The sequence below is a fragment of the Helianthus annuus genome, chromosome 6 (genome assembly GCF_002127325.2).
Source record: "Helianthus annuus cultivar XRQ/B chromosome 6, HanXRQr2.0-SUNRISE, whole genome shotgun sequence".
Lineage (NCBI taxonomy): Eukaryota > Viridiplantae > Streptophyta > Magnoliopsida > Asterales > Asteraceae > Helianthus > Helianthus annuus.
In genome coordinates this window covers 140,091,251-140,116,062 of record NC_035438.2, presented here as the reverse complement: position 1 = coordinate 140,116,062, position 24,812 = coordinate 140,091,251, and the positions used below count along the sequence as shown (strand labels likewise).

The following is a 24,812-nucleotide window of genomic DNA, read 5'->3' as shown; positions in this document are numbered from 1 at the left end:
CACGACCGTCGATCAAAGGCCAAGTTTTGGCAGACTTCATGACGGAAGTCCCAGATGACAAAGACAGAGAGTGTAAGGCGATGGAAAAAGCTGAGAAAAAACAAACCGAAGAGCCATGGCTGCTATATACAGACGGTGCATCCAACGAAGATGGGGCAGGCGCGGGGCTACGGCTAGTAAGCCCTGACAAACACGAGTTCACTTACGCCATACGCCTAGACTTCAAGAGCACAAATAACGAAGCAGAGTACGAAGCCTTTCTGGCCAGCTTGCGTTTGGCAATCAAAATGGGGGTCCGACACATCGAAGCACATGTGGACTCCATGTTAGTAGCAGGCCAAATCAATGGTCAATACGAAGCCAAAGGCGACATAATGGCACTCTATCTCAACCAAGCAAAGATGCTGCTGCAAACCTTCTATTCTTACAAGGTGCACCACATAAACCGTAGTGAAAACAAGCCGGCAGACGCCTTAAGCAAGCTTGCGTCAACAAGTTTCCAGCACCTAGCCAAAGACGTGCGCATAGAAGTTTTAAGCAACCCATCTGTTCCACTCAGAGAAGTCAACGTCATCCAAACAGGAACCACGTCTTGGATGACACCCATAATCATGTACTTACAGTCCGGGATACTTCCAGAAAATAAAGCTGAGGCGCGGAAAATCCAGTATAAATCAGAACATTATCAGATGGCAGACGGGATACTGTACCGAAAGTCATATCTCGGCCCGCTGCTAAGATGTGTTGACGCCGACGACGCAAATTATCTGATCCGGGAAGTACATGAAGGCATGTGTGGTATCCACGCCGGGCCGCGTATGGTAGTGGCAAAAGTAATGAACGCCGGTTACTACTGGCCCAGCATGCATCTCGACGCCGTGAAGGAATTAAGGAAGTGCAGCGGCTGCCAACGACATGCACCAAAAACCATGCGCCCAAAAAACGAATTGGTACCAGTAACAACCGCATGGCCCTTTCAGCAATGGGGCATAGACATGGTGGGCCCTTTCCCAGAAGCTTCAGGGGCAGTCAAGTTCATCATCGTCGTGGTCGATTATTTCACCAAGTGGGTGGAAGCAAAAGCACTTGCGTCAACCACGTCGGCAGTCGTTAAACGATTCATTTGGGAACAAATCATATGCCGCTTCGGTCTGCCACTCCGGATCATCACCGACAATGGTACAAACTTTGCAGCGGAAGATCTCGAGCGATGGTTCAAGGAACTAAACATTGAACATACCTTCTCGTCGGTCGCACATCCGCAAGGGAATGGTCAAGTTGAAGCGGTCAACAAGAGCATCGTCGATGGCATCAAAGCAAGGCTCGGTGAAAAAAGACGCGGGTGGGTTGACGAACTACCCAGCATATTGTGGGCCCATAGAATAATGCCAAAAACAAGCAATGGAGAAACACCTTTCAGCTTGGTCTATGGGTCCGAGGCTGTGATCCCAGCAGAAATCGGGCTTCCATCTCCGAGAATGCTCTCCATGAATCTGATCAATAACGAAGAAGAAAGGAGGATCGACCTGGATCTCCTAGAGGAACGGAGGGAGATGGCAGCAATCAACGAAGCCAAATACAAATCAAAGCTTGAAAAGTATTACAACTCCCGAGTCCGGATCTGCACCTTCAACCCAGGTGATTATGTCTTAAGGGACAATGAAGCGTCCAACGCAGAAAAACCGGGAAAACTGGCTCCCAAATGGGAAGGCCCGTACATCATTGATGAGGTCCTCGGCAAAGGGGCATACAAGCTACGCACCATGAACGACAAAGAGGTTCCACGAACCTGGAATGCCCAACAGTTACGAAAATGCTACATATAATACAAACATGTAATCGTATAGGGCGAATCGCCGACACATTTACCTAATACAAGAAGTGTTTGGCTACCTTTATTTCATGCAAATTTTTCTTGTCACAACTGCATTTATTACTTCGGGCGTACACGAAAACATCAATGGCTCGACCATAGGAAACGTTGTAGACCTCCAAGGCTCATCACAGCCAAGTGAACAGCCGGGTCAGAAACACACACAAAGCCTACAAAAAGCCAAAAAACATAACTTCGTGCCCACATAAACACGAAAATATCGATAGCAAGGTAACTAAACATTGTAACGCTCCCAAGGCTGCGATCCCAGCCGAGCTCACACAATAACCTGCAACTCGATCACTTCGTATGTCACATACAAGCGCGCATACTTAAACGACAGAATAAAAACGTTGTAGTAACACAACATAACCTGTCAGCGCCATCATTCATTCGTGACACCTGATCAAAGTAATTAAACATGCACATATTATAACGATTTCAAAATTTTCATAACCAAAAAACAAAGCGGCAAAATATGTCAATAACACAACCAAAGTCAAGAAAAGTAAAATTGTCTTAAACACCCATTACAAGCCCATCCAGGGCCATACACGGCACGCAAGCCAGAAACAACCTATCAAGTATGGCTAGAGCCAGCACCTCCCGCAGCATCATCACCATCTTCTCCCAAGGCCTTTTTCAGCAAAGCCACCCCATTCGCTTTGTGAGCCAACTTCCCAGAGGCCCGAACAACAGCTAAATCAAGCGTCGAGAACTCTTTTCGCTTCGCAGCATAAGCAGCATCACAATCCTCTTTATATAACTCAAAGTGAAAATCCTTCTCATTGTTCGCGGCCGCAAGTTTGCCTTCAGCATACCCAAACTTGCGTCCACTATTATACCCTGCCCTACCCAATTCAAACATATAGCGCGCAAGTTCATCAGAATGCAAAATACGATCAGCAAGCTGCATGAGAACGAGATCGAATAAGAACAAGAATATACAAAGGCAAAAACAAAATGAGAAAACCAAAAACGTTACCAACGGAACGCCACGGGAAAGCAACCACCTACTATCAGCCGAGGCCTCCTCAGCAAGAAGCTCAGAAGCACGACACTCAGCCGCCTTCTCATCAAGAAGGCGCTGAGCAGTTTCACACTCCGCAGCTTTCTCCTGAGCAAGAAGCTCCAGCTTATCAATCCGCGCAACGTACTCCTTTTCTTTCTTCTCCGCAGCAAGACGCTCCTGATGAGCCTCATCAGCAAGGGCCGCCTTCTCACCAGACAGCCGCACAATAGCATCGCGCTGCGACTGCATCTCCGAGTTCGTACGAGCACATGCAGATTCCCAATCCTTCTGTTTTTGCTCATTCAACTGCTTCTGCTCTTCGAGCTTCCGCTCAGCCTCAACAACCCGCCATTGCAAACCTTTTTTCTCTGCATTAAATTTCTCTCTCTCTTCAGAAAACGCCTTCTTAGCCTCTTCAAACTCCAGAGTTTCTTCTCCCATAGATCGCCATTCGCGAAGAATCTCCTGAGAAGTGGCAAAGAAGTTAACCCCAACTCTAACATGATCATCTATAAGGGCAAAGCGGTTGCGGTTTTTCTGAAACATTCTCTCGGCAGGAGGAAGTGACAAAGAGAAAAAACTCATGACAATTCTGTAAGTCAGTCATTCGAGAGCCCTGAGTAAGGCTCCAACGGGGGACGTGAGGCATATCATCACAAGCTGGGTTACCCCAGGAATCATCAGGATTATGTTCAAAGTGCGGACTTCGCGCAAAGCCAGAAGTGGCTCCACCTTCAACCGGAGGGCGTTTAGTGTAGATGGTTTGTTGCGGAGTAGTCTCACTAGACTCCATCTGCACCTCAACACCTTTACCCTTATCGCCTCCAACAGCATCACCTCCAACATCACCTCCAGCAGCGTCACCTCCCTCAAATATACCTTCAACAAACCCTTCACCGCCCTTCACAGTTGCATCAACACCATCTCGAGGAGGGGTCAAGCCAACAGTCCTCGAAGGAGGAGAAGTAGGTGGAGTAATCTGAGAAATATCCACCGGCCGCGGCTTCTTGCTAGTCTTGGATTCTGCTATAAGACAACAATTAAAGAGCAATCCAAGGAAAGATACGACAAACGTACAATGAAAGAAAATTACCAGGAAGAGGAGTAGAGGCAGCATATGTCTCCTCCAACAAATTCCCACGACCTCCACTAAACACGCCCAAATCAATCTCAAACTCTGAGGGCGCTGGGGGGACCTCTTTTTGAAGCTTTGCCTTCTTGGCAGCAAAAACAGCAGCAGCCTGCTCATCAAGGCGACGTTTGTGATCATCGAGAGCTTTCTTCTTCATATGCTCAGTCAAAGTGGCCTTATCGTCAGGATCCGACCCCTGACGCACCTCCCCAGGGCCTAGGCCAGACAATGTATCAGACACTACCACATAATCTAGATAAGGAAGAGTAGAAGGTTGCTTACGAGAAGATCCAGCAGCTCCGCCCTCCTTCTTCTCTTCCCTTCTTCCAGATCTATCAGTCCTTGCCTTCTTCCTCGTCTCCAACTGGGCAGACGGATCAACAGACGCCTCCGCATCATCATCATCCTCAACAAATTCATGTACCGGCTCCGCAACACCACCAGGCGCGGTACCTGCACGCGCGGAATGAGACATTAGATCTTCAACATCCCGGTCAGAACTTCCACTAGAAAGGATAATGACTTCCTCTCGACCAGAGTCGACAAAGTCATCCCAATCATCCTCACCAAGAACTTCATTCGCGTATCTGCTCAAACTAGCGTCGGTAGGATGCAGAAAACGGTCCCGTATCTGATCCAACCACGTCGGATTCCCATCAGCCTGGATAGCTTCAACCATGGCACCCGCTGATTTAGGGTCCAAGGCATTCAACAAACTATAACCAACTGCAAAATGGCAACAAAAATAAGGACGCATAGTAAACATAAAGAGAAATAATCAAGTGGTAAGACACGAAAGAACAATACATTTGCCCTTATGGCTATACGCAGGCTGACCCAGCGGATGTTTAGGAACCCACAGCAAACTCATCCCAGCACCAACTAAAGCCATCTCATCCAGTTGAGAAATAGCAGTCGGCTTCGCAGTTATCTTCTTAAACCAGTCTTGATCACCATAGGTTGGAAGAACATCCACCTTAGGGATCCCTTGACTCACTTGCCGATATGACATATCCGTCGGAATCACACCTCGGCGGATGTAAAAAAACTTCTGTTTCCAATCATGAATGCCCTTTATCGGAACCGAACACACCTGAGCAACCCCCATCCTAGCCTGAAAAGAGTAAAACCCGCTGGTATACGAAACGCTGTAGATAGCGTTGAACATCTCAAACGTAGGCTCAACATGGTAAGACCTACAGACAAATTCGAAATGGGTAATCCGAGGGAGCCCAATCGCATTTATCTGAGAAATGTGGAGCCCATAACCCCTCAAAACAGCAACAGTGAACTTCGTAATCGGCAACCTAAAATTGCCTTCCCGGAAAAAAGCAGCGTACAACGTGATAAAACCCGGAGGGGCATCCAATGCAGTGGATCCAGAGGGAGGGTAACGAGCCCCCCACTCAGGACGAAAGTTATGCCCCCTCACAAGCATCTGAAATTCCTCTTCCTTCCAGTTAATCACAGCTTGGTCCGGACCAGGAGGAGCCCTACCTCTATGCTTCCTTTTCTTCTGAGTTGGATTCTTATCAGCCATGATAAAGGTCAAGAAGAAGATGATTTGAAAATGTGAAAGATGGAACAAACAAGAAGAAGATAGAGAGAAATCACACTTAGAATTCGAAAATAAGGGAAGAAAGAGATAACCGCCCCATATTTATACCCATCGCATTTAATGCGATGGGTAGTGGAACGTCAGGGAACAGGAAAAGCACCCAATAGATGACTGACACGTCACAGGAGAGAGAAGACGTCGGCTCGTTTTTCGGGAAGCATGGGCGACAGGGTCTGCTGATGTGACAGAAAGTCACTGCAAAAGCAACTGTTCATCTCCGAAAAGACAGGGACGCCAGACGGTCACACCAAACACTTCCCCATAACCACCAAACTTCCAACAGAAGGAAGCACAAGAGAGCCAAAACCCATGCGGCATGCGTCCATTTGGCTCACTTTTTTCAAGAGAGCCAAAACCCATGCGGCATGCGTCCATTTGGCTCACTTTTTTCAAGAGAGCCAAAACCCATGCGGCATGCGTCCATTTGGCTCACTTTTTCAAGAGAGCCAAAACCCATGCGGCATGCGTCCATTTGGCTCACTTTTTCAAGAGAGCCAAAACCCATGCGGCATGCGTCCATTTGGCTCACTTTTTTCAAAAGGCCAAAACCCATGCAGCATGCGTCCATTTGGCTCACTCTTTTCGAAAGGCCAAAACCATGCGGCATGCGTCCATTTGGCCCACTTTTTTCAAAGGGCCAAAACCCATGCGGCATGCGTCCATTTGGCTCACCTTTTTCAAAGGGCCAAAACCCATGCGACATGCGTCCATTCGGCTCACTTTATATTCATCAACTTCAACGCGATGCATAGAACTCACAACTCTCATAAGTCCAGAATCCCTCCTAGACGATCAACTCAACTAGAAGGCACACTGGACTGGGGGGACTTGAAGAGGTATGGTCCCAATTCCCTGCCTACATGGCAGGGACCACACCACTTTTGTGCACACAAGGCACCCATGTCACCAGAACCTTCTAGAATCTTCCAGAAGGCATCTAGGCGGTTCACAGCTGGCATCAAAGATGCTTTGCCCAACTTAAAAGACAACACGTGTCACCATTAAGAGAAGGCCACATAAGCCTGCGACAATCCAGGGAGCAGGGCTGACGCGACCAGTACGAGGTACCTAGCGCAAGCGAATACAAGGACGCCACGTGTACCACTACACCCTTCGCGACAGAGCAGACCAAGAGGATATTCCCCTTGGTCGGACAGCCGGCGCGCACCCACAGCTGGCACAGCTGCTTCCTCCTTCTTCACCATCCGGCTATAAATAGGACCCTTCATCATTCAGGTTGAGGATCTTGGCTCTCTTTACTCACTCTATACGCACACTGTTTTATTCATCTCAGAGCAGTACTTATTCTCACGCCGGAGCCTGGTTAAGAGGGAAAACCCCCTTCTCCCCTCTTAACGAGACTAACGGTGTTTACTGTTTTGCAGATCTCAGGCCACCGATACGAGCAAGAAGAAGAGGTTGAACCCATAAGTGAAACAACCCTCTTGGTTATCCTTGTGTTAACCATTGTTTCAACACTAACCCTAGATAAAACCTCCGGATGCAAATCGAGCAGATTTAGGGTTTAGTGGTGGGTACCTAGTGCTCTGGTGGTGGTGCCCGTCTCAGGTGGTTGTGGTCGTCTCAAACGCAGGCAACGGTGCTGGTTTTCTCAGGCTTGTGCGATTTAGGGGCAAAGTGGGAAGCAATTTGGGGTGAAAAGTGGGAAGCAAAGGCCGGTTAAGGGTTTTGTTGATGTTAGGGGGGATATATCAAGATATAACACCAACCGTTGGATCATTTTGCTGATCAAGGGCTAGATTCTCATCTAAGTTGCCAAAACACGGATTAGACTTTTAGCGACAACTTTTTACATATCATCGCTAAAAATGTCGCCCCTAATGTTGATATTTCTTGTTTATAAGACGGTGTTCAAGACAACACCGTCTAAAGGTTGCATAAAATAGTATAAGAGTGTTTAAGCATTGATTTTAAGACGGTGTTATTGCTTTAACCCCGTCTAAAATAAAACTTTAACACCGTCTAATACTCCATTTTGTAGTAGTGATTCCCGTCGATCACCTTAGCGGCCCAGAATTGGAATTTACATTGTAAATGAAACAAGAAATCTTGAAAAAATATGAAACGGATAAATCATGAAGTTTTAATCTTTTTTTTTTACTTTATGTAGCTTTTTTATCTTATGTAGTTTTTTCTTAATTTTATTTGTAGTTTTAAAAAAATTATATGTAATCTTCCATTTTAGTTAAATGAAATTTTAAATAGTTAAAAAAAACAAATTACACAAGGCTGGCCACACCATCCGAAGCCACGCCAAACCACACCCAACCCAAGCCTCGCTATGCCACGCCACACCTTGTGGATCCCACAACTGCCATTTATCGAGTAATACCCCCAACCCAAGCCCCTACACCCCACAATCTAACAATCCTTATAAATAGTTTCTAATAGTTTTAAAAATAAAAGTAAAATAAGTTAATATTTAGCTAGACTAAATGGTTAGATGTGGGCAATGATGCAACAACACTACAAGAAATATGAGCATTAGTGACGATATTTTTAGCGATGACACCAAATAAGTCGCCGCTAATGCTCACAATCCGGAGAGCTAACACAAGAGCCAAAATTCCCGCCGGTCTAATTAACCCTAAAACCCTCTCTTTCTCCCCCCATATTCCTATCTTTCTCTCCCAAAATTCCTCGTCCTTCTCTCTTTCCACCACCGTGCACCTCGATATTGATATTGAAGTTATAGTAACTTATTGTTTAGGTTTAATGCTATGCATATGTGGAAAAACAATATTGATATTGGAGTTATAGTAACTTATCAAATGCTCTGTCCCGTCGGCGCGACGTGCTATATGGGAAGCTGAAAATAGCAAAAAAAAAAAAGGAAAAAAACTCCAGTTTCTTGTAGTACAACTCCAAGAAGAAATAAGACGGCGAGGACGTTCGAACACTAGTACATAGCTAGTCGAAAGAAAAAGAAACAGTGTAGTGTCGAAACAAGATTTCGATTTCTTATACCAAGTGTCTGTCTCGTACTGGTATTTTAAAGAACTAAACCAATACCAACTCAATGCTTGTCGTAATACGTAAGAATCCCGCTGGTTTGTAATATCTTTTGAACATATATAAAAATTTACATGGATTTATAATTTTGGGAAACTTTAATGTGTGGTATCATAAAAATAAACTAGAAGTTAATATATATATATATACATATGTGTGTATATATATATATATACATATGTATATATATATATATACATAGGGTAAGGTTCATGCGAGAACCACCCTTATTGCGAGAACCGCGAGAACCAGTGTGAACAGGGGGTATTATTGTAATTAAATATTGAATGTTAATAACACGGTGTCTACAATCTCTGTCCATCGAGTTCCATTGTCAACATCACCGTATCATCGCACAAATTAGGGCACGATTCAGGGCACAAATTGAACAAAATCATTCATCATCGGTTACTGATTGTTATTACATTCAGCAATTGATTACAAAATCATCGATTACCATTGCTCGACATGCCCTAGAAATCAGAAATCGTGTCGATTCATGGCACAAATTGAACAAAATCATTCATCATCGGTTACTGATTGTTATTACATTCAGTAATTGATTACAAAATCATCGATTACCATTGCTCGACATGCCCTAGAAATCAGAAATCGTGTCCGTTTATTAATCGCTGATCGGCTATCCTTGCCAAATATCAATTAGTCGCCAATCGGTAAGGATCTGATTATTACCAGTAGATATATATATTGTTCTTTAGGTATCTGTTTTTTATCAGTAATTTTGATTTCCATCAATGACGTATATGAATGTGATTCAACTCGTTGATCTGTTAACTGTGCTTGTTATGTTATCGCACAGATCTTATAAAGTGCCATAGCCAACCTAGTATGTATATGTGAACCAAATAAAGTTAATAATATCATTCATGTGCATAGTGAATTTGAGCAGGTTTGTTTAGGATACGTGTATATGATTTTGGGAAATTAGAAAATGTTGGTGTTGTTGTTTTAGGTAATGCACATGTGCATAGTGAACTTGGGAAGTTTTGTGTAAGATACGTGGTTTTATGTAATTAGGATATGATGGTGTTATTGTGATTTTGTGTAATTAGGATATGATGGTGTTATTGTTTCATGTGATTCACATGTGTATAGCAAACATAAGCAGCTTTGTTTAATATACGTGTATATGATTCTGTGTAATTAGATTTTGTTGATGTTGTTTAAATTGATGCATATGTGCATATTGAATTTGAGCACATAACATTAAATTTTACATATGGATTGATTTTAAGCATCATTATAAGAATATGTGATGCACATGTGCATATAGATGCACAAATTCATATCGTTACAGTGATGAAAAAGTTTGTTTAATGCACACACTAATTGAAATTGTATGTTTGATTATATTATGTTTCAATTATTATTGTAGGCAAAAAACTGGAAAAAAGCGAAGAAAATAACACTTTTGTTGAGATCGAATGACGAAGGGGCAACAAAACTGCCAGATGATAAGGAAGGTGAATACGAAAGTGTTAAGTGAAAAGCCAAAAAAAAGGTTGGTTATTAGTCGATGATGCAGTTGGTAATATATGCACATGTACATCCAACTGTTACTTTCTGTTGAACGATATTCTTTGATGTCACGTGCAGTTACGGCAGGATAAAGAAATACAAGGAATAGGACAAGTAGCCGAATGCACGATGTGATGGATCTTATGTGATGGATGATAAGGGCGACAAGACAGTGGAAAACATTAATGAAAGAAAGTTGGATAGAACGATGTTATATTGAAAATTATGGTTGTTTTTTGTATGGTGGTTTATATGTTAGTTATTTTCTTTTAACGATAGTTTATATTTGTTTATTCGACGATGACAACCATGTGATCGTTAATTCCATAATTTGATGTAATATGGTATAGTATATGTTGGAAATGCACATGTGCATAAGGTGAATTAGTATGCATGGTGGTGATATATGATGTGTTACCGGATGATTATATTCAGTTTACAACGTTTTCAAATGTTATATGGTGGTTGGTATAGTATATGTTAGAAATACACAAGTGTGAAATATTGTGACGTGAATGATTGTGTTGCCTATGCACATGTGCATATTTATATATTATGATGCATCGTGGTAATTCATGATGATGTTTGGTATAGGATATGTAGTTTACAATGTTGTATGGTGTCTGGTATAATATATGTTAGAAATGCCCATGCACCTATTGATGTGATATAATGTGTAGCATAATTTATATTGGCAATGCACATGTGCATAACATAACGGTATTAATGTATAATGTTGTTTGACATAGTATATGGTGGGAAATGCACATGTGTATAATGTATACGTTGCAATGTATAATAGGTAGATTGAAAAATGGAGTACATGCACTTAAAACATAATGACATTAGAAACACTGCATCGATAAGTTTAGATGCTACTACGGTTTCAATGTTGAAAATGCACGCGTTGGGTAATGCACATGTGCATGTGTTGAAATAGTGGACATATTGGTAATTTATGTTAATCGGTCATGAATAAAACAGTTAATATTACACCGTTAAGTAGATAAACAATAAATATAAACAATGAATGTAAACAAAAACAAGTGATAATCAATATATAAGTAGTTGCGTGTGAAAAAAATCCAGATTTTGTAGCATAAGTGTTGTACATCATCACAATGTCCTCCTAGTGATTAGACGTTATATTTAGAGTAGGGATGTATTCAACATCAACATCAGGTATCCAATATGGTGTGCCATTAGGTAAAGGATGCACGGCAGTCTTAATTGTTACTGTATCTAAACAAAAAATAAAATGAATAAAAAGAAGATATAAATATCATAATTAATAAAATATATGGCATGTGTACACACAATGTTTATACGGTCAGCGATGTATACATGGTCAACAGTTTACCGGTGATGAGTAATCATATAAAGACGTGCCATATTAGTTTGTTGTAATCACCGAATAAATGATGTATTCGACTGATTAATCGTATACACACGAGCCATATTAGTTATCGCAGTTTCTTGCTCGTATCCGCAACCCGGGCACAATGTGTTGCTGATCTAAGTTCCCCTTTTTTTCCAGATCCGTCTTTGTCGGTAACCTGGCTTCGACGCTTTTCCATTCTAACATATTGGCTTTAGATGTAGCCCAGCCGTTCCATGTCATTACAAAGCCACTCGACGGGTCCCCGCTTGTGACATAAAAATCCTCTCTAATGGTTTAACATTAAAAGTCGACTTATTTTCCGAGTGCCAACCCCACCCATCTTGACCCGTCTTCATTCTGGTGTTTCTCAGCGACGCCAAAAGATGCATAAACTCCACCCATGCCTCCCTGGTTGTCAGCTTGTTCTTCTATTGCCAATCCCACACAGTCACATCCCCTATTTTTTTGTAGTTGTCCGCCACCCAAGACCCTATTGTTTGATGCCATTCTGTACATAATTGGATAGTAATACATAAGGCACCTGTTCAGAATCCATACATCAACGACATAGTCTAATTTTCAACATAATGCACATGTTCGTATAAGTTAATAGAACATCATTTACAATCAACACAATGCACATGTGCATATAATTTAATATAACATCATTTACATTCAATATAATGCACATGTGCATATCATTTAATACCATATCATTTACAACATATAATACCTTTAGTCTATCATTTACAACATATAATACCTTTAGTCACAAATCGAATGAATTGCAACTCTTGATGTTCTGTATTTGCAGGTGTCGTACCAGTCAAAGTGACGTGGACATAGAGTAAAGAGTCTGAATTTCAAAGACATGAAGTGTATGTCGACTTACAACAGTTTAGACATAATTCTGTGACTATCAACGGTATTGACAACAGATGGACCACCAAAGTCGGAATCAGATGTTGTATGAGGATGATATTTAGACAATATATGAGGAGGTTCATCGGATATACGAGGATCGACACGGGATGAATCAGAAGACGCCATATGCCGCTGTAAACATCGTGCCGACTGCAACCGCCGTGAAATACATGAATGCGACTATCTATATGCCATGAAAACCACCGTGCACGGCTCTCCGCCGCCGTGAACTGTTGTGAATGCCTCCTAGCCGAGTGTGAAGACCATGACCTGGTGCTGGTGAACTACTGAAACCCTAAAATAGAGATAACAATGACATAAGAAAAAAAACAGAACGTGTGTGTTTTTTTATAAACATAATATAATTACAACAAATGCCATGTGTTCACACTGGTTATAACAGGAATGTATTCAATATCAACTTCACCTATCCAATATGGGGTGCCATTGGGCATAGAATGTATAGCAGCCGTAATTGTTCCTGAGAAAATAATAAATAAATAAAGGTCAACATGATGAACAGGTGAATAGTAAAATTGTAACCAAAATGCACATGTGCATTGTCAGATAATATATAATGTCATAAGTTATTTTTCATCATAATGCACATGTGCATAAATTTGTAATGTAACATAAATTATAATACGATGCAGTCAGCATAATGCACATGTGCATATATTCTTGAGTAATCGTTATTTACAACCTAATATAACTGTGAACATGTTGCAAACGTGTATATCATTGAAAAATCACAATTTACATAAAATGGACATGGAATACCTTTAGTCTCAAACTGAATGAACTGTAATTGCTGATGTTCTGCATCAGGTGTATGAGGATGATATTCAAAAATTGTTGGATGATGATCATCATATGCGTTAGGTTTAACACGGGATGAATCAGAAGACACTATATGTAGCCCTAATCATTATACCGAACGCCTCCACCGTGAAATAGGTGGGAGTGACCGTCTTTTCCTGCCGTAAGACAATTGTACACACCTGTACGCCGCCGTGAACAGCGGGTTCACGCCGTCGTGTCAATGTATCGATGCTGCTGATGCCGATTGTGATGATGCCGATTGTGGATCGATTCAATGTATCGATGCTGATGTCGATTGTGCTGATGCCGATTGTGATGATGCCGATTGTGGATCGATTATGGATTGGGAACGATGTGAATTGATGAAACCCTAAAAACAGGGGAACACTTACAGAACCTGAATAGAAATTGAAGAACGCGCGTGTTTTTTTGATACAATAGAGTATAATTACAAGTTTGCCATGTGTTCACATTGGTTCTCGCGGTTCTCGCAATAAAGGGTGGTTCCTAACGGATCTTTGTCCTATATACATATGTATATATATATATATATACATATGTATATATATATATATATATATAGGGAGCCGCTAAAATAGAAACCATCCCCAGTTGTAAGAACCGCGAGAACCACTCTCAACCAATCAGAAAAAGGGGTAGTTTGGTCATTTACCCCAAATGTCAAATCTCACCTTCTCTCTTCATTTAAATCTACCAGACTCTCTCTCCTTATTTTATCTCCTTTTCATTTCTCTCTCATCATTTTCAAAAACCAGAGATAAGCCATGACTCACCACTATCATCTTCATCCATTTTAAATCAAATTCACACAGATCTTCATCCATTTCAAAATCATTTGTCTCTCTCGATTATGTACAGAAGACACACACACAAAGAAGTATCAACTCCCTCACCCCTTCTCCCAAGCTCAGCCAACAATCCCCCATGTTTCTTCTCGGGTGAGACCACCGGCGGCAGTGGTTGATTCTAGCTGCGACATCCCCACCCACTTGATCTCGTTCTCCGGCGGTAACTCCGAGCAACAGAACATCCACACCTGTTACACTACAACCACCCTCTCATTCCCTCTTTCACGAATTCCCACACGACTCCTCCCTTCGACAGACGAATGACCACCACGACCACCGTCCGGTGATGGCGTGAAGACAGGACAGAGAAAGAGGCGAGTTGGAGGTGGTCCGACGAGGACCGTTGACGGCGACAGCGCCGTGAGCAGCGGTCGTTGGCGGCGGCCGTGGGTGCGATAGCAGTGGCGGCGGCCTACGTTGGTTCTCCGTCAAACTTCCGAACAGTCACGGCAACCAATCTTCTCCTCCGGTAAGTTCACCGGTCCTTCATTCTTTTCGTTCTGTTGTTAAACGTAAGTAGACTAATTAAAGAAATTGATAAAATGGTACTGACTATATGTTTTTTGTTTTATAAAATACAGGAAATGAGGTACCTGGTGAAGTAAATAGAATTTGTATGAAAACATTTTTAATATTTGAGTGCTCGGTTGACAATTGCTATTCAAAGTGTATGAAATGGAACCCAGGTGGTATGTCACAATGCTTGAATTTCTTACTTTGTCTATGTACTAAACTGAATTGTTAACCATGTAACATCTTTGCAGAATAAAAGGAATTATTGATATTTGTGATTGGTTTATTGTGGTATTTTAAAAAAATAAATCGACACTTAGTTGTCGGGATTGTCCAAAAACAGAGGAAACTCTGCCCGATTTTCGAAAAATCCTTTATATGTAAACTTAAAACGTAAAACGTAAAAATTTTAGCGTAAAACGTAAAAATTTTAGCGTAAAACGTAAAACTATAAAAATTTTACGTAAAACGTAAACTTTTATGTAAAAACTTTTTAACGTAAAACGTAAACTTAAAACGTAAAACGTAAACTTTTTAACGTAAAACATAAAACGTAAAACGTAAACTTTTTAACGTAAAACGTAAACTTTTTAACGTAAAACGTAAACTTGTTAACATAAAACGTAAAACGTAAAACGAAAACTTTTATGTAAAATTTTTTTAACGTAAAACGTAAAACTTTTTTATGTAAAAACTTTTTAACGTAAAACGTAAATTTTTTTATGTAACCTGTAGAACGCACAACGTAAAACGTAAACTTTAAACGTAAAACTTAAAACGTAAACTTCTATGTAAAACGTAAAACTTTTTTATGTTTTTTTATGTAAATTGTAAAACGTAAAAAGTCAAAAAAGTTTTCGTAAAAAAAAAATTTAAAACCGTAAAAAAAAGTTTTCGTAAAAGAAAAAGTTTAAAACCGTAAAAAAAAAGTTTAAAAACGCATATGTAAGAAAGGGGGCGCAAAAAACGACGCGTGACAACGGGGCGCAAAAAATGGCTCTTAAAAACCGATTGATAAAACGGCGCATAAATAAGGGGCGTGAATACGGGGCGTAAAAACGGGACGCTAAAACGGCGCTTAAAAACGGGACGTAAAAAATGGGGCGTAAAAACGGCTTGTAAAAACGTGACGTAAAAACGCCACGTTAAAAAAACGACGCTTGAAAAAGTCGAGCGTAAAAAACGGCGTGAAAAAACGACCCGTTTTAACGGCGTGCAAAAACCGGCGCGCAAAAAAATTGTCTTTGTTAAAAAAATCTGAATTTAAAAATGTTTTTAATAAAAAAAATCTTTTTAAAAAATAAAAAGTAATATAATAAAACTAAAAATTAATATAATAAAACAAAAAAGTAATTAAAAAATAATAAAGAGAAAAAGACAAAAAAAGTTATTTTACTAAACTACCCTTTTGGATTAAAATATTAAAGATATAATAAGACAAAATGTATTTAATATTAATTTTTGTTACTTTTAATCTTATCCATCCATCTTGTTGATCTAAAGGCTATAAAGTGGTTCCCATGGTTCTTACAACTAGAGGTGGTTTTCATTTTAGCGATCCCCTATATGTATATATATATATATATATATATATATATATATATTTATATATATGTGTGTGTGTGTGTATATATATAGTGGAGAGTTCAAATAAGAAGAAACTTTTTGTAATAAGAAAAAAGAACAAATTTCAACCAATAAAAATGCTTTATTTTACTTTATTTAATATAAGTATTTAATTTTATTATAAGGGTAATATGGTAAACCTACAAAGATCATGAATTATTAGTAGTATTCCTCTTTAATAGCTAATTACATTAAAATTTGTAACTTATCTTCAAAATATATATTTTTTCAAAAAAAAAATAAAATAAAATAATTTACAGTGTAGGATAAATTACAATGTGTATTTGATAAATTACGGGTTGTGTAGAATAAATTTCAACATGTGTAGGGTAAATTTCGAAAGGTATAAGGTAACTTTTGATGTGTATAGTCAGAAAACATTAGTGTGAAAGATGATAGTTTTATGACTAATTAATTAGTCAAAGATGATAATAAATGAGATAAGTGAAAAATATTTAATGTTTTACAATTGTACCCTTTGTTCTTTTTCTTCTCAATAAAATTTTCTTCTCAAATGAACTTTCCGTATATATATATATATGTGTGTATATATATATATGTATATATATATAGAGTTAGGATCCTGTAAAAAAGAATAAAAGTGTGAGAAGGGTAAGAAAGAATCTACACCATTAGATCTTTGATCTAATGGTTGAGATTAATAAGGACCAAATTGTAAAATTTGGTTTATTTTTTTGGACTGAATTGAAAATTTTAGGGGTAATAAAGTCTTTATATCAATTCAAAAATAGAAACTGTAAATCAAAATCCCTACAATATATATCTCTCTCTGTCTCCAGATGATCTCCATCTACGATCAAAGATCACTCTCATCATCATCATCTAACATCGTTATAATCATTCACACCGGCTCTGATGACTTCGCCGGCCGGAGTCCGGTCGGGTTTCTTTAAAGTGATAGAACGAGGGTGAGAGAACGAAGGGGTTGGGGTGTCTTTGCTGGAGAAACCGTCGCCGGCAACCTCCGGAAAAGCGGTGCCGGTGGCCAGAGAATCGAGAATAGAGAGAGGGAATCGAGATAGTGGGGGTGAGAGGAGGTGTGCGTGTGACGGAATCCATGTCGAGCGGCGAGTGGCAGTGGTGGTGTGGATCGGCAATGGTGGTGCGGCAGTGGTGGTGCCGGAAGTGGAGAAGATGATACAGAGGTGTTATATTCTTTACTGAATGGTATTTTTTTTCTGAATGGTGTTATTTTCTTTTCATTAAATGGTGTTTTTTTTCTTTTCAGTAATGGTGTTTATTTTATTTTCTGAATGGTGTTATTTTGTTTACTGAATGGTGTTATTTTTTGTTTACTGAATGATGTTATATTGCTTACTGAATGGTGTTATTTTTTGTTTACTGAATGGTGTTATATTATTTATTGAATGGTGTTATTTTTTGTTTACTGAATGGTGTTATATCTTGTACTGAATGGTGTTATTTTGAGTACTGAATGGTGTTATATTTTGTTTACTGAATGATGTTATATTATTTTGTAAAAACACCATGAATTGAACTATGAATTTATTTAAAACACCATGTCATGAACATGCTCTGATTATGGATGGTTATAAGTCCTTAAATCAAGGATTTTCTCTCTCCAAATCCTTAAATCAAGGATTACCATATTTGAATTTGTTAATACATTTACAATTATACCCTTTTCAATTAATTTAGATCTAATGGCTGAGATTCTTTCTTACCTTTCTCACACTTTTGGTTTTTTTTACAATAACTCCACCCTATATATATATATATATATATATATATATATATATATATATATAAATATATATATATATTTATACTTATAAAATTGATAACATATAGCTAGGAAACTATCGTTGCTAATTGATCCAAATTGTCGCAACTTTGTCGCCATTCAGTTCAAGAAAACCGCCACAAATCTAACGCTTTATTCTACGAAAATATTGCTTTTGTGACAAAACATGTCTTTTCTCATGCCCAAAAACATCGCAAAAACTTGTGGGAAGGTTTTGGCTGTGGCAATGGTCGATTCGGGTGTACAAACTTTTTCTTACTTTCTTTCGATACATAAGAACCAAAGTATTATTCATTCATAAATAAACAAGGTCCAGTATTTCAACACCAACAATTTATCTTAGAAGTTAAATCTGTTGACCTTAGAACAAACTTTTGACCAAATCTGGTAGAACTTGATCGACATAGATGCTATATCCTTTTTCTGATGGGTGGATGCTATCCCAAAATAGGAATTTATAGGTGTTGCTGCATGTTGGGCTCAGTTTATTACAAAAGAAACTGAATTCTACATCTCCGGTTCCACAACAGCCTCTATCTGTGACTTCCAAGCCTATGGAAAACATCAAAAGGGAAAAAAATGGTCAGAAACACACATTAAAATTTAAAAAGTCAAAATGTATGTATTAGGACTAAATCTAAAAGTTCAATTATTTTGTATCTATTGTAACTTTCTCTATCCTTTATCTAATATAACCTTTTGTATTGTAACCTTCTCTATCCTTTATCCTTTTTTTTAACAGCAAATTTCTTTACTCTTGTCGTCTATAAAACTCGAACCCATGACCTCCTCATCCAAGGTGTTTAAAGGCATTGCATTTGCTAATAGACCACCACCCCATTGGTTCTCTGTCCTTTATCTAATATAACCTTTTGTATTGTCAATTTAGTGTAACCTTTTGTATTCTCAAAATAATATACAGAGAATAATACCTCTCACCGAATTGGTCATGGAGAGACCTCTCACTCTTACTGGATGTCAAAAGACAAATATGGTACAATGAGACCATAGGTAAAACATGGCACACTCACTAGCTAGGTTAAGGAGGTGTACTTTTCAATTGGAAAAGAGCTGTGTCACCAACTCAAAAAGTAGCTTGGATATATAGACAGAAGACTAAAACCCTCAAGCCAAATTACAGCATCTACATAAAAATTTAGGGAAAAATTACAACTTTTGTCCTTTATCTTTATACCACTTTTCAGGCGGTGTCCTTTTTAACGAATGTTAACAGACGGTGTCCTTTACTAGGTATTTTGTTGCAAGTTTAGTCCTTTACACCCAACCTAGTTAAAAAAAAACCCTGTTAATTGTTGGGTGTAAAGGACTAAACTTGCAACAAAATACTTAGGTAAATGACTAAACTTGCAACAAAATACCTAGTAAAGGACACCGCCTATCAACAATTAACAGAGTTTTTTAACTGAGTTGGGTGTAAAGGACTAAACTTGCAACAAAATACCTAGTAAAGGATACCGTCTGTCAACATTCGTTAAAAAGGACACCGCCTGAAAAGTGGTATAAAGATAAAGAGCAAAACTTGTAATTTTTCCAAAATTTAGATTTTATGTTCTGGGTGACCTAGCAAATTAAATGATAACTGTTTCTAGTAAATTTTTTTTTTCGACCGTACCTACCAAAGTGGGACCGCTCTATATAAAACCTACAAGAAAGATTTTAGACTCATAGAAACGAGTTAGAGGCAATGTGTTATTGTTTCACAAATTTACTATCACGTCAAAGTACTAGCACGAAGGCATAATCTCACACTCACTTTTTTTCACAAAGCGTGTCTGATGGCTTAAAAAATTTCACTATCTACCACTCATTAAAATAATAATTAAAACTAATAAATTAAAAAAAAAGGAAAAAGGTTTGATCGGTTGAAAAGCTTGGGGCCCACTAACCCATCCCACTTCACGAGTGTTGTATGCATCGCGCCTACCCTTTTCACTGGCAATAACGTCCCAAGGGGCAGTGTATAATTCCAGATCACCTCCAACGTCGTGGGGGCGTGATCCGGTAACTCACGGTTTAAGGAAAAATAACAATATATTTAAACAAGGTGAGTACCATATTGCTGAGGATTTTCAAGAATTTTTATGAGTGGATTGTAGAAATCAACAATGGCAACCCTGGACTCATGAAGGCTGCTTGCAAGCAGTTGGAGCTGTTGTTTTAGCATGCTGTTAAACAATTGTGCTGCTTTGTTGTACTCGTCTACGCACATTCTATGTGTTCCTCCAGCTAAAGTTCTCTCAAATGGTACACAGCCGATTGGCGCTGCGCTAAGGACAGCTACTTTTTTTGCTCCCAGTTTGTGTAAATCCTTTAGTGAATTTTAAAAAAACATCTGTAAGAACATAGATACTGTACTAGAAAACAGATTAATTGTGACCACATGTTATTTGACGCAAATAGCCTTTCGCCTACAAAAGTGTGGTGCAAACTGCAAACATCTTGAGTGGGTAATCCCATTTTGAAATAAGTGGATAATTTTGCTACCAAAATTTTGCGACTGTTTATCAAGTCGCAAATGTTGCAACCAGCTTGCGACAGGCTACTCTTTGCGACTAATTTGCGACCGCCGGTGTTTTTTAATTTAGTTTTGATCAGTTACTTTTTATGAATTTTGTGACCGAAAAATTTGAGGATACAAAATTTACAACCTTGCGACCTCATATCTCGCTACTTTGCGGCCCTTACGATCTCGGTTGGAAACTTGTCGCTAATTTTACGACATATATAGTGACAAATGCCCGGTTTTGGTGTAAAGATAGTTATCAAAGTCATAAATTAAAAACTTGGAAATTGCATCAGAAGGTATTGATCATCGAAAACTGAAAGAAGTTTCATTACCTGTACAAAGCCTACTGCCTGCTTTACCAGCATATCATTATAAGCACGAACATCATATTGTGATCTTCTGGTGGGAAAAGAGAAGTAGTTTAGCAGAAAATCGTTGGAGCTTGCAGAAATAAAAAATACACTGTTGCTGATTATATTGTTGGCAACTTCTTTCCCATTTTTCTTGATGAGCTTCCCCATGTATTGTTTGAACATGTCCAACTGAACTGGTAATGGTATAGCCGACTAGTTGTCAACCAAAACAAACAGTTTCAGTCAAATACAGAACATAAATGAAATAGATGACAGTTGGTTTTTACTACTCATTTTGGACGCATACCGTTATTGTGGTTGTTAGGGGATCATATCCAGAGCCGGCAGAAGCAAAACTAACACCGGTTTGAAGATCTTTGTCTTGTATGGAAGGGTCTAGATATGCCGGAAGATACTCCTTCACTCCTAATTCCTTGGCTTATAATTTCATATAAATGTATTTTAGTTATGCAAATCCAAATGCTAAAACACCAATAATTTCTAGTGTTTGCATTATAACTTCTTTTTTTATGTTTTAAGCCAGATTAGTAACTAATTTTTATAGGAATACCGATAGGATATTGCTGATTTGAATGAGGGACCGATGGAAATACGAAATAACATAGAAAAACTATCCATAATTCTTACAAATGATAATCATATGAAATTCTTTAGTAAGAGTAAATTACAAGTTTTGTCCTTTATTTTGTACCAAATTGCAAGCGGTGTCCTTTACCTTTAAATTTGAGGAGTTTGGTCCTTAACGTTTCAAAATCCTGCACGTTACGTCCTTTAGCCCTAACCTAGTTAAAATTTTTTTTGTTAGATCTGGTTACCCAAGGGCAATTTGGTCTTTTTACCTATAAATTCAAATACATTTTATTAAAAAAACAAAAATAAATTTAGAAAACCAATATTATATTATATATACACACACTCTATCTATCTCACACATCTCTCTCTCTACCCCTCTTTCATTCCTCTCTCTCTCTCTCTCTAGATTTCAGCCACCACCGCTTCATAGCCACCACAACCCCAACCACCCTCACAGCCACCAGGCCCACCACCATCCCCTCCACCATTGCCGTCACAGCTACCATCGACCCCACTTAAATCATTTCCCGCCAACAACCAACCTCCAATGTCTCTCTCAGTACGGTGGCAATAGGATTTGTTGTATATATCTATGTCGTACATCTCTCGTTCTCTCTATTTCTCTCTAGGGTTTGAACAATTTCTAGGGTTTAATGAAGATTTGGGGTTGGTGCAGTGGGGTTGGGGGTGCTATGGTGTGGTTGATAGAGAAAAAAGGCGGGTGGATGTGGTGGACGGTAGTGGTTATGATTTAGGGTGGGTGGTTACAGGTGAGGGTGGGTGTAAGTTTTGAATGTGGATGTGGTGGGTGGGTGTTGAATGGTTGATGTGGTGGAGGATGGTGGTGGACGGTCGTGGTTGGGTGGAGGACAGTGGTGGTTGGATGGATTCTGAAGGTGGACGATGGTGGTTGATAGGGGTTTCCGACGGTGAAGTTTTGGTTCGGGAGAATCGTATCGGTAGGGTTTTCGAACGAGCTCCAGACAACGGAATTTGTTGAGTTTTGGAGGATGAGGTTGTTGGAATCAGTGAGATCGGTGGTTGTGACGGTGGTAGTGGTAAGGAGGAGGATGGTGGAGAGGAGGAGGTGGTGGTGGATTGTGGTTAATAAATTTGGTACAAAATAGTCCCTGAATAAATTATTTTTACAAAATAGCCCCTGAAAAGGTGTAATGACAAAAATGACTTCATGTGCAAGGCACATGACCATACTCAACCAAAAAATCTAACTGGATTTAGGCTAAAGGACATAACGTGCTGGATTTTTAAACGTTAAGGACAAAACTCGTCAAATTTAAAGGTAAAGGACACCGCCTACAATTTGGTACAAAAATAAAGGATAAAACTTGTAATTTACTCCTTTAATAATTTAGATTTTATTTTAGATTGTTGGTTTTCATTTTTTTTTTTGTTTTTTTGTTTAAATCTAAATGTTTTGTTACGTTGACCGAAATTAATATATTGGTTACCACTTTTTATTGCATTCAAGTCTCTAGTAAACTTATAGTTTACTTTGACGGGACTTAATACTCATTTGTGAGTGTAGCCTATACATGCAAATGACAACTTGTAATATTATAAGAAGTTTATTATATTAGGGTTTTCTAAACGTTTGTTAGAACGTATCTAGCCTTTCTGGCTTCAAGCCGTGTGTTAAGAAACTTGATAATTGAGTGACTCATTTGTTGCCAAGCCCTGTGTTAAGAAACTTGATAATTGAGTGACTCATTTGTGGATAGGTGGGAATGCGGAAGAAGTGTGGATTGTGGAACTTACAAAATAACAGTGATTTTTTTTTTTTTAGTTATGGTTTTATTTTAGATTGTTGGTTTTAATATTTACTTCAATTAAGTCTATATGTTCGTTAAATTGAGCGTAGTTAATTTCCCGTTTACAATAATTTTTTTTCTTTTAAGTCGATCTCTAGCTAATATATCAATAAACTCCCTACCTTACGAATAATGTGAGTCACAACTTTTGGTATTACAATAAACTCCCTCATTATATTTTTTCCACACGTTTGCTAGAAAATATCAAGTACGATTATGGCTATCACAATAAACTCCCTCATTGTGTTTTTGTTTGGGTTGGCAATCCGAAGTATCAATATGAAAATAATCAAGTTATGGTCTGCTATTATAACATGTTAACCCATCTAATGTTTAAGGGTTTGTGTAAAAATTCCTATGTACAACATAAAAGGATTCTTTAGAAAATGTTAACAGTTAAAACATGATTGTTAATTTTAATCTTCCCTCTCATTATCATTTTATATAAGTGAAATTATTCTCTTAAACTTTCCATCAACATTATTGATTATTCTATATTCCTCTCCCAGAACAACAAATGTACCAAAAACCATAAAAAAGAGAAGGTACCAAAAACATCAGTAACGATTTTCCCATTCGAGAACCTTCCAGTCGGTGTTCCGCCCATAAAATCCTTTCCATAAGGGGGGAAGTTTGCCTTGAACAAAGCTTTGATGTAGTTATTATTCCCCGGATCCATCGTGGAGTCTCCGAATGCTAAGACTGCTTGTACACTGACATTTTTTGGTTGATTCATTGTGCCCTTGCTAGAGCTTATACAAAAACAAGCGTAAAGACAAAAGAGAATGACCATCTCCATCATAACTGATCATATATAGAAGTGTAAGATTATATTTTTGAAGTGTAATGAAAGGGGAAAATGGGAATAATATACGGGAATTTAGCACATAGATAGGAAGCTTATATAATGAAATCCATGTTATGGACTAATACCATTGTAAGGTATGAGACTTGTCTCACATCGGTTATATGAGCAACTAATGTGGGTTTTATATAACAAATGAGCTCTCTCACCCACCAGACTAGTCTTTTGGGTTGAGTTCTCTCGTTTGGTATATAACATTGGTATCAGAGCCAGAAGTCGGGGTGGTGGCCCACGGAGTGGTGGCCTGGAGAGAGCCTGCCGTGACCAACGAGGCTCGGAGTGGTGGCCCATTTAGTGGTGGCCTGGAAAGAGGCAGCCGTGACCAACATGGCCATGAGCAACGAGGCTCGGAGTGGTGGCCCATGTAGTGGTGGCCTGGAAAGAGCCAGCCGTGAACAACATGGCCGTGAGCAACGAGGACGTTGGCCCTTAAGGAGGGTCGATTGTTATGGACTAATACCATTGCTAGGTATGGGGCTTGTCCCACATCGGTTGTATGGGCAACTGATGTGGGGT

General features: G+C 39.1%; 1 protein-coding gene across 2 annotated transcripts; it reads right to left on the bottom strand.

Annotated features, from left to right (window-relative positions):
• Window positions 1–18,366: 18,366 nt before the first annotated feature.
• On the bottom strand, window positions 18,367–24,309 carry LOC110865881 (GDSL esterase/lipase At5g45960). 2 transcript variants are annotated; one of them, XM_022115216.2, is made up of 5 exons: window positions 23,981–24,308; window positions 21,316–21,446; window positions 20,988–21,221; window positions 20,202–20,457; window positions 18,367–18,680 (listed from the first exon to the last, which is right to left on the bottom strand). In XM_022115216.2, exons 1-5 carry the CDS (start codon window positions 24,231–24,233, stop codon window positions 18,490–18,492), a joined length of 1,065 nt encoding a protein of 354 aa, XP_021970908.1. In that variant the 5' UTR covers window positions 24,234–24,308; the 3' UTR covers window positions 18,367–18,489. The 2 variants fall into 2 exon arrangements, with proteins under 2 accessions (XP_021970908.1, XP_021970909.1); XM_022115217.2 differs by lacking the exon at window positions 20,202–20,457 and having other exon boundaries at window positions 18,487–18,680; window positions 23,981–24,309.
• Window positions 24,310–24,812: the final 503 nt, after the last annotated feature.